Source organism: Oryza brachyantha, chromosome 10, assembly GCF_000231095.2.
Source record: "Oryza brachyantha chromosome 10, ObraRS2, whole genome shotgun sequence".
NCBI classification, from domain to species: Eukaryota; Viridiplantae; Streptophyta; class Magnoliopsida; order Poales; family Poaceae; genus Oryza; species Oryza brachyantha.
Window position 1 is genome coordinate 13364212 of NC_023172.2, and position 10414 is coordinate 13374625.

General features: G+C 38.5%; 1 protein-coding gene across 2 annotated transcripts; it reads right to left on the bottom strand.

Annotated features, from left to right (window-relative positions):
- Positions 1-597: 597 nt before the first annotated feature.
- On the bottom strand, positions 598-9192 carry LOC102719519 (chaperone protein dnaJ 13). 2 transcript variants are annotated; one of them, XM_015841624.2, is made up of 13 exons: positions 8944-9192; positions 7518-7804; positions 6122-6319; positions 5923-6037; positions 5112-5198; positions 4307-4395; positions 4114-4198; positions 3269-3322; positions 2977-3057; positions 2720-2797; positions 2084-2314; positions 1088-1195; positions 598-993 (listed from the first exon to the last, which is right to left on the bottom strand). In XM_015841624.2, exons 1-13 carry the CDS (start codon positions 9085-9087, stop codon positions 934-936), a joined length of 1617 nt encoding a protein of 538 aa, XP_015697110.1. In that variant the 5' UTR covers positions 9088-9192; the 3' UTR covers positions 598-933. The 2 variants fall into 2 exon arrangements, with proteins under 2 accessions (XP_015697110.1, XP_006661933.1); XM_006661870.3 differs by having other exon boundaries at positions 599-990.
- Between the last annotated feature and the right edge of the window lie 1222 nt (positions 9193-10414).

Consider the following 10414-nt stretch of genomic DNA (forward strand, 5'->3'; position numbering starts at 1 on the left):
CATCACGGGCGCTGCTAAACATTTGTTTGTGCTCTGCAATCTACATCTCGGGATGGATCATGTGGTTGGTGATCGACATGATAAAATTAGCAGTACCCTGTGTGCCTGTTTGTGCTCTGCAATCTACATCTCGGGATGGATCATGTGGTTGGTGATCGACATGATAAAATTAGCAGTACCCTGTAGCACACAGGACATTTAACTTTTTGTCACTGCTACCGTAACGAGTTTACATATTTATCATCTTATATGTCTATGACATATAGGACTCATGTCACAGACAAATTTATTAAATGTCCCGTATAAGAGTAGCAAATAGTTAATTATTCCTGATGTCTGACAAGGCAAATGAAGTGCCAAAGCCAACTGATAGTCCGTAATTCACAGGAAAAAAAAACGCGTGCCTTGTAGCTGAGCCTTGTGTTGGAAGTGTTTGCATTTTGAGAACACAGATTATGAAGAGACTGGAGATGATGGACCTGGAGATGTTGGAAGTGGGTAAGAGCATGAACACCAGCGGACGGAGCAAAACTGGAACATGACAAAAACAAAACAGCACATTGTCGCAGGCTCGCGGACAAGGAAAAGCAGGATGCATGTGTTAGGGAGGGAGATGTAATCTAAGTGGCAAGGTGACAGCTGCATCTTCACGGATCAAAAAAATTATTAGGTAAATGCATCTCTCGTTCAGGTCAGATTTAACAAATGTCGCGAACTTTTGGTTGGCGGAAAACTTATTGACTGTCAGGGTATGATCCCAGTATCTACTATCTAGGTGGAACAAACCCATGCATGTATACATCGAAATGGGCCATACAAGGGAATGACAGAGAAAAACAGAAAGACCTCATCAGCAAAAGAAAACTATGAAACTATGAGAAGAGGGCTATGGGGCTCAAAACTGTTTGAATGCTGTTTGGGGTCAGCAGCGGATCAAATTTGATGAATATCTTGTGGTATCAACAGTGCACTGTAATCATCCACCATGACCTGCTAACAGAAAGTCAAGGAATTTACATATGAACAAACCCACGCATACCTAGCGTTGTAACATGGTATGTAAAAAGAGATGTCAGATTATCTCTACCTTGTATTTCTGACCATGAAATGTGTATTCTACAAGTAACAGCTTTGGATCACCAGGGCAAGGATCATAGAAGCCCATTATTCCAGACTTCTTGATCCCCTCATGAAGCTGCAAGTGGTGGAAATTCGGTGTCAGGCAACCATATTTCTATAACATATAAACCTAGCTAACTTTGGAGGAGAATGCATCGAGTTACTACAATGAACAAACAATCCGCAAAGGTCAAATAGATTGAAACATGGCCTAGTATAGGAGCGAAAGGTCCCGCAAGTGATTTGTAATCACATTCATTTATGTAACACATGATCTGAATCGAAATTGTTTTGAGGCCAGCATCATGAGCAAGTATTTGATAGGTTATGAAAGCCTACATGAGTATCTTAAAAATGATAGAACCTTATTACACTTTCAAGTAAAGCTGGGCACGAGCCTTTTATCCAAAATATAAAGAAAGAGAGAAGTTCCATATATAATATGCAGGTAAGATTTGGGTTCCCTCATATGCCCACAAATTTAGGGAAGCAAAACCGAGAAATATAGAATGAACACTGCCAGAGTATTTGAGTTCCTTGATTTATGACAAACAAGTGGTCAGAAGTTTGTGCATGAGCCTAGTATTATGACAAACCCTGGCCACAATTTCCCTTAGGCTATCTTCCTCCACAATCAGCATTCTACAACTCAAAGCACAATCTGGTAGCATAACTTGCAGAAACGGGAAAAATGTAGTAACAGGAAAATTTACTTCCAAAAAGAGGTATGGTGAACATGGGCCTATCAGAACATATGATGATTAGGATATATACAACAGGTAATCCCTATCCATTTGCAAGTCGAAGCCCACAGGTACCATATTATATTATTGGTTTTCCAGTGGAACTACTAAACAGAAAAGAAAGTGTAGATAGGATGCAAAAATTTAAAACACATATTACAGTATTTGTTTTACTGCCAGCTTTGTATCTACAGATAAGCTTATATGTGAATGGCACAAACCTTGAGCTGGCCTGCCTCTGAGACAAGGAAGTTCAGCGGGATGGTCACATCTAATACTTGTGAAGCCACATCATCATTCAATTCTCTGCTCTCTTTAACTTTTTTGTGATTGCCATATAGAGCTTTTCTAATCACCAAGCCATCATCATCCAGCTGTCTATTCTTCTTACGAATTGAGACAGGTTCTAGTAATTTTTGTGCTTTTTTAGCTGCACGCCTGGCTTCTGTTAGCTAAACAGGAAAGAACAACCTTAAGCACTTAACCTTATTTATGTATAGGGTTTCTTTAAATAAACTTAAACAAAGAAAATAATACGAGCATGCAGTTAAGAGACATATTGCAGATTGCAGAGAAGAAGCTACAATAACATAAGCCATAAGATAGTTGTCCTCTTCTTAAAAAAAAAAAAAAGAAGATAGTCGTCCCATCATGGAAAAGAAATGGAAGGTCTAATGCATGTAGCTGTATACATTTAACTGAACTGGCATGTGATAACCAAAGTTGGGTGACTAATTCCAAAACAAAACTATGTAAAGGTTCCAGCTAGTAAACATAACCAGTCCACCCTTTGTACAGATGGACACAAGCTGTCTAATAGAAGTAAGAATATGAATGACACAACAGCCTTGGTTTACCTGTGCAGACAAACTTTCCATTTTTTCAAGTTCCTTCTGCTTTTCCCGCTTATGGTAGTATGGCTTTACAAAATATGTCTGTTAAGCAATAAAAAGCCATAGCTTCAATTTAGTTAATTGATGCAGCAAAGGTAACAGATGTGAAATAACGTTAGGAGTCGCAAATATCACATATTTAGTCAGGGTAAGAATCCTCAACAAAAACAAAACAAAATAATCAGGGTAAGAATGAGCATAGGATAAAACTGATTTATAACCTGAAGTAGAAAATATAGTGTTGAAGGAATAGCAAAAGCACTGGTAGCAAGTAATGCATTGAAATCAGTTGAAAGCAAAACCTGCACAATTATTTAAATAGTCAGTGAAACCTAAGAAAAGAACTATACATGGAATTGTATGTTATTGAAGGGGCTAAATTGTCAATAACAGTGAAAAAAATAAAATAGATTTTTGCCAAGGTGATGTTTTCATTCTGTACATATATTACTATTTGACAAAAAAAGAATATTAGAGCTAGACAGAGCTTAGAAGTAGAACAGCTTTACTTACTGGGATGACTAATTTTTGACCAGCACGATGCAACTCAAATCTCCAAGAGACCCCCTACATTACATACATGGAAGATTTTTTAGAGTACAAGACAGGAAGATAAATGTTGCCAGAAAGTATCAAGCAACAAACACATGAGATGTCAAGAATACATAAAACCCATCAATGCTAGAACCAGCCATCTTTGATATTGTATCCTTATATGTAGGGAATACTGAATAGATCAAAAACCATAAACTACTCTTGCAGATCATATCATTAGAGTTTGCAAGATGAAAATATCTGTAAGATGTTATATACTCCAAAGTGCATTGCAGAGCTATTCTTAACACTGCAGAGGATGCTTCCGGTCTTTCTCACGACCATTCATACAAGAAGCATGTGTGATAAGAACAACAAAGTTTCATTAATTATTTACTCACAATACATTATCTCAGATACATGTTTCAAACTCATTGCCAAGTAACAGCAATACTAAAATTTTTATTTCCATTGAGGATAAATAAAAGTGTGCATGAGTTACTTACATTTTTATCCATGAATAATTATCATAGGCATAAATATGGTAATTGACAAGGTTTATTAATTTGTTCCGACTCCAGCAGATAAAGTAAAAAAAGGCTATATTTATCTATTTGTGAAGAGAATAAACCTATATTTATTGGACCATACAACGCTGTCTATCCAAAAATCAAACTGATCTTAAGAAATAGCATTAACACAAGGCATTTCAATGGAATCAATATGGTGATATATTATCAAAACACCAAGAGAATTTTCTCAGATATTGTAAGAGATAAAAACAAATGAGAGCCAACTAAACACATGGGACCTAAAACAAGCACCTGGATTCCTATATTATAGATCATCCTTACGGTACTGAACTGTGATATCCGCCTTCCTCCTCCAATTTCAAAATCAAGGGCCGAGCTGCAAGAAAACAGCTCAAGACATAGAGGATTAGGGGTTACAAACTCGTGTAATGGCTTTCAAAAAAATGCAATACACCCATCATAAGTGAAATCAAATAGTATGCACCTTCCAACTCGACCAGCAATGCGACCATGTGACTTGGTGGAGAAAAAACGGATGTAATGAGCAGATGCACCAAAAAAACTAGTACCAAGCTGGAAAGAAAAAGACCAGGTCGTTAATAAAATCCTCCAAAAGCAAGCATCGGATAGTTACCTGATCTAAGAAGGTGAAGCGATCTATAATATAAAACAATTAGTTCTTGAAGGCACTACAAGCAAATTGTGTGTGTGTGTGTTGTGTGTGTATATGTATGTGTGTGTGTGTGTAGTCACTGTGAAGTGTATATTACACTACCCTCCCCCTGACAGTCTATTTTTTTATACTATCCTACCCTGTACAAGTTAAGGCATTATCAAGACTGTTTGTCACAATTTATCAAAAAAAAATGTGTGTTTCTTAATTTTCAAGGCTGGGCTGGCAAATTAGTTATGAGAACAACTTGAAAAGTGAATAGCCTTCAATCTGTAATTCCTAATAAAGTATATGGAAATCATGGGGAATTGGTTACTTTAGCTGCTGCTTGCTTAGAAACGCTCCCATGCTAACTAATGTGTTAGCTTCAGAAGTACAAACACAACAGGGAACTTCCGATAGATGCCATTACTACAACTTCTTGAAGTGTGGGGCATATTTGAAAGAAAATAAAACCGTGAGGTCTTCAGAACAAAACAACATGAAGCTACATGGTACTAAAAATGATCCAACCAGGAAAAATAGATGATGCAAGAACATAGAATGTCAAGTACTTCCAACTCCAAACAAATATGTCAACTCTTAGCTTATAGATGACAGAGTTCATTCAAATTACCTTCACTTCCCCTGTCGCGGAATTTTTTTCGTCCTTCTTTTGCCATCCAACAGAAATACTTGAGTCCGTACCAAGGGCAAGTTGTATCTGGAGTTTGGGGTAATAGCAAATAACAGGAACAAGGAAACAGAAGTACCATCAGCTCACCAACACAAAAATAAGTAGGTCAACTATTAACCTGTGTTGTGAATAACAGGGTGGTAAAATTCACATGCACACTACATAAAAATAGCATGTATTAATAACTAACTCGAGTATTTTTTTCAGGAACCGTGGTCGACATCACAAAATGTACACATAAGTACATAACATTCTTTTTAATATGTTAATCTATTCATACTGTTACCATATTTTTGGGTTGTTAAGTTGCCCACCTATTAGTTGCTTAGTTGTGTATATGAAATAAGCAGTGTAATGGAGATTTTTTAAATTTTTTTAATAAATAATTTTATTATTAAACCTCGAAGGAAAATATTTTCACCGTATGAACCTTTTGGTCATACCACCCACATTGGCGTGGCAAGATAATACTGCCACGCGAAGTATTTGGCGTGCCACGCCACCGAAACTGGTGTGGTAGCGTTGTCTTGCCACGCTGATGACACATAGCGTGGCAAGACTGCCATGCCAACCAGCTTGCGTGGCAGCGTTGTCTTGCCACGCCACCAACACTGGCGTGGCCAAAAGGTTCATACGGTGAAAATATTTTTCTTCAAGGTTTAGTAATAAAATTGTTTATTAAAAAGATTTAAAAAATAAAAAAATTATGTAATGGACAACTGAAAAGAGCATCAAGAATAAAGGGACATACATTCCCAACAGTATTATCAGATAGTTGGCGAGTCCAAGCATTTGATAGATTGATAGATCCATCTCTCAAAGAAAGAGCAAGTCCAGATGTTGCAGTCGAATGTGGCGAAATTTGACTGAAGTGCATAATGCCCAAAAATTATAGTTTGCAACATGCAAGCAACTAGCAATAGAAGTAAAACAAAATGGCATGTTCTTACCGAAATGTTTGTACACTGATAAGGGAACGTAGTCCAGCTGTAGCCGTAAACTCTACTGAAGACACAGAAGACAATTGGTGACGCAGCACAGCAGATGCTGCACCAGTTCCATCTGTGCCATTGACAACCAAATTTCCGCCAACAACAACAGTATTTCGCTTGGACACTGGCAACTGAACTTCACTGGACATTCCCATGCTGCCCATTTTCAAATCAAATAATTAAATTGAAGCTACAGAAGAATATGCAATGTATCAAACTGAATTGAAATGCAAAGGTATAATGATGAATATGCCTAGAGGTTCAAAATAAATCGGTAAATTGCCATCTTAATTCCTAAGTTCATGGGAACAGTACAATATACTGATTTAGACTAATTGAGAATTCTGGAAAAAAAATACACGCATCAAAATCAGCTTATAATCCTTTTGTAATTCTTTTTTTTTTTTGAAAATGCAGGAGGACCACACTCCATCCGATTAAGAAGATGAATAATTACAAAAAAGAGGGGTCCACAGTATCCCTCAAGGTCCCAAAGAAAATCAAAACAAAACACGCCAAGGACTAGTCATCTTTAGGCAGAGAACTACTAAGAAGCCCATGGAGTGCTTTGGCTCCAACGATGCTCCAAAGAGTACTGTCCCTAGGCACGGCTTGGACAACAGCCAAGATACTGGGTGAAGCACCATTAAAGAACCAATCATTACGATGCTTCTTAGGAACAGTTTTGATGGTTTTGAATCACCAAGTAGAGAAAGGAGCCGAAGAGGGCTGAGGAGTTGCTGCCGCCCCTCCTACCTTCTCGAAGACTAAAAGGCAAACTTGCCGTGAAGAAACACATTTGACCAAGAGATGCTGAATGGTTTCTTCATCTTGATCGCACAGTGGGTATGCATCTGGGTGTTCCTTTCAGAAATAAGGCTGGAGCTTTGATGAGTTTTTCCACAAGCAGGCAATTGCCAAAAAAAAGGGTTGTTTGGCAACCAACAAAATTCACCCAACACGGTATTCTGTCAATCGTACTTGCAAGCTCGAAGTTGTAGCTCCAATCTAGGTGTTTCTAAGCACTTGTGGTTGACATAAGATCAAGGGTGAGAACTGGGAAAAGAAACAGTAAGTGCAAATTTTTAAGGAAGCACTATCTCTAAAAAACAGAACTTCCATTTGCTGAATAAGTGTAGCCCATCAACTACATGCTGAAGAATGTGGAGCAGTAGATAACAATGTTAATAAACACACAGATTAACAAATGAGCTCAATAAATACAGAGCTACTAATTAACTTGAGAGATATGAAACTAGGAAATGGCTTGTAGTCTATGTTAACAGATTCAACATTGAAATTTGACGGTATAGAGAAAAAACAAGCACAAAATATAAAGGAAAGCACTCTGTACCCTCTCATGATTCCATAGCCATCTAAATACTGTGGCACGGAAATATTAGCAATTATTGAGCCAGTGGGTCGAGCATGGGCTAAAAATTTCTCTTCCTCCTTGCGCCGCTTCAGCCGTTCCAACTGTTCTTTGATTTCCTCTGGTTTGTTTAGCTTGGGGCCAAGTTCCAGGCCAGAATTTAAACCTTCTATTCCATAGATGTCATAGATCTGTCTCTTGTTCTCATCTGATAGTACCTCATATGCATCACGTATCCGTTGAAAGTTTTCAGTTGCCACATCCTTCATCTAGACAAGCACAGATAAAAATTGTGGAGGATACTAGTTCAGAAAAAAAACTTACCAATGTAAAACAAAGGATTATTCCTAGTTTAACAAAATACAGATCGTACAAGCAAGAATCTATCTTAGGACAAATGACTGTTTAAAATGTGGAGCCTGGAGAACCAAACTATCAACATCTGAATGCATCTGCAAAGTGCTATGTAACTGAAGATTGGACTTAACATAAAAGGCACTCACTAGATTAGTCTTAATAATCTTCATAGATCATATTACAATAGTATAATGTTCAGTTTTAAATAAGGCTGGTACTTCAATGTCAGTACCCTCCCTAACTTTCACTCAACAAGAAACACGAGAGATTTCTCCTTGAAACATGGTTGTAAATGAAGTAATGAAAATGTTTGCCACTATCCAGATATTCAGCTTCTCTAAGCAAGAAATGCAGCCCAAATTAGCACACTGGTATCTCTCCAGTTTCCCACAGCACTAGGAGCAATACCTAACTGGGGCATAGGCTGCTGAAGTGAGCCCGGATGATAAATATTCAATTCCTAGCTAGAGCAATACCTAACTACCAAAGATTAATATCTTTGAATACTATAATACTGTTGCAGACGATAAATATCCAATTCATCCTGACCAAATCCGTGTGCACTTTGGCAAAAAGCACTAGTTAGAAATTCTCTGCATTCCCCATTATCATCTTATAGCATTTCTACTTCTAATAACATACTCCTAATAGGCAATTACCTAAGCACTAGTAAAGTGGAGCCTAATTACCATACACACTACCCAGCTCCTCCCCTTGATCTCTATCTCTCAATGGAAACTTTTCACTATAAACAAGCGCAGGAAGGTCAGTGCAGGCAATCCTAACGGGTCACTACCCGATCAAACCGGTGAACAATAGCCACTCGACGAGTTCAACCGACCGAATCCCAACGCCATTTTGCCACTCCCCGACGGGCCACAGCTCACAAGCGATCGCCATTTCGCCACCAACCCCATCACCGAGCTAAGGCATCGCCGCACAACCCCTAAGCCAGTCAGCACCGCAGCACTTCGAGCCGACTGAATCGCAGCCGCGACGCGACGCGACGCGGACAGCGGGGGGAAAGCGGAGCAGCGCCTCTCTACTATACCTGGGGGTCCTGGTACTTGTCGGGGTGGTAGATTTGCGCGTACTGGCGGTACGCCCTGCGGATTTCCTCCCCGGACGCGTCCGGCGAGAGGTGGAGCAGCGCGTAGAGCTCCCTCCCGTCCTCCGGCTCCGGCGTCGACGCCATCCCGCCGTGCGGCGGCGGCGGCGGCGGCCGTTCCTCCCCCTCCCTGCTTGCTCCGCGCGGCGGTGCGGGTTTTTTTCGGAAGCGAGGGTTTATGTGGATTTTTTTTGTTTTTTAATTCCTCTGCTCATCCAGATTTGTTCTTAACGATGCAAGTCGCAAGGCTCACGCTCAACTTTACGTGTACTGAGGTAAAAAGCGTAAACCTGGAATACGTAACCATCTGTGCTGGGCTATACTGGGCCAAGTAAAAAACTAGAGAATTCAACCTTCATTAGGCTATGATGGTTGGGCCGCTCAATGCCGGGCTGGATTACAGATTTCAAAACAAGAACATTTCGGCCTCGTTTTGACCCAAATTTATCAGGCCCGATTAGAAAAGTTTTGGGCTTCCAGGGATAATTACTGACCAACTTGTGGTGTAGGGCTACTTATGACCCTGTTTAGGGTAATTTGAAATTTTAGGAAAAAGCAGGTGATAAGTTATTTCCTCATGATCTTAGAAGGGTAGTTTTTTTAGTTTCAAATTTCTAGTTTATTTTTCTAGAGTCTACAACTATAGATTTTTAGAATTTGAATGAGAATCTAGGCTATTTGGGGAAGCTGGAGATTAGTTGTGGCTGCCAAAAGGTTCCCTAAACAAGTCCATATATATTATTTGAAAATTTTTATTTAAATCATATGGATATAATTATAGTGCAAACATAATATAATACAATGCACTATCTAGCATATAATTATAATACAAGTAATACGTAAATCTCATGTAAATAAAAATACATATGTAAGTTGGTGAATAAGGCTCGTACTTTCTTTACCTAAGATTTTTTTCTTGGCTTTTACCCGCACGTTTCCCAAATTACTAAAAGATACATTTTTTAAAAGTTCATCATCTTGCATTTCTAAAATATATTTTTAACTATGTAATAACTAATGTTGTTATTTACACCAGTAAATAGTTATTGTAAAAATCAAATAATCTTTATTTTTTCATCAAAAGTCTTCAAAAGAACACCGCCTAAGTACGTAGCTTTTTGGTCTGAGTTTGAGATTTATTGGACATCTTAAGAGGTTAACCATTATGAAGCTATAGCACAAATATACTACCATAGAAAGACTTTATTTTTAAATCTTTATTATTTATTCCACGAATACTAGAACATTACGTCGGATTTTGATAAGGGGAACACGTGTGTTGGAGTTAGAAAAATCACGAGGCAAATGCATTATGATTAAAAAAGGGAATGATATTTTAATTTTTGTTGTTTTGTGTGGGTACAGCGACGTACGTTAAAAATGGAGTTCTTTCGAATCGAACGGAGGAAGTACG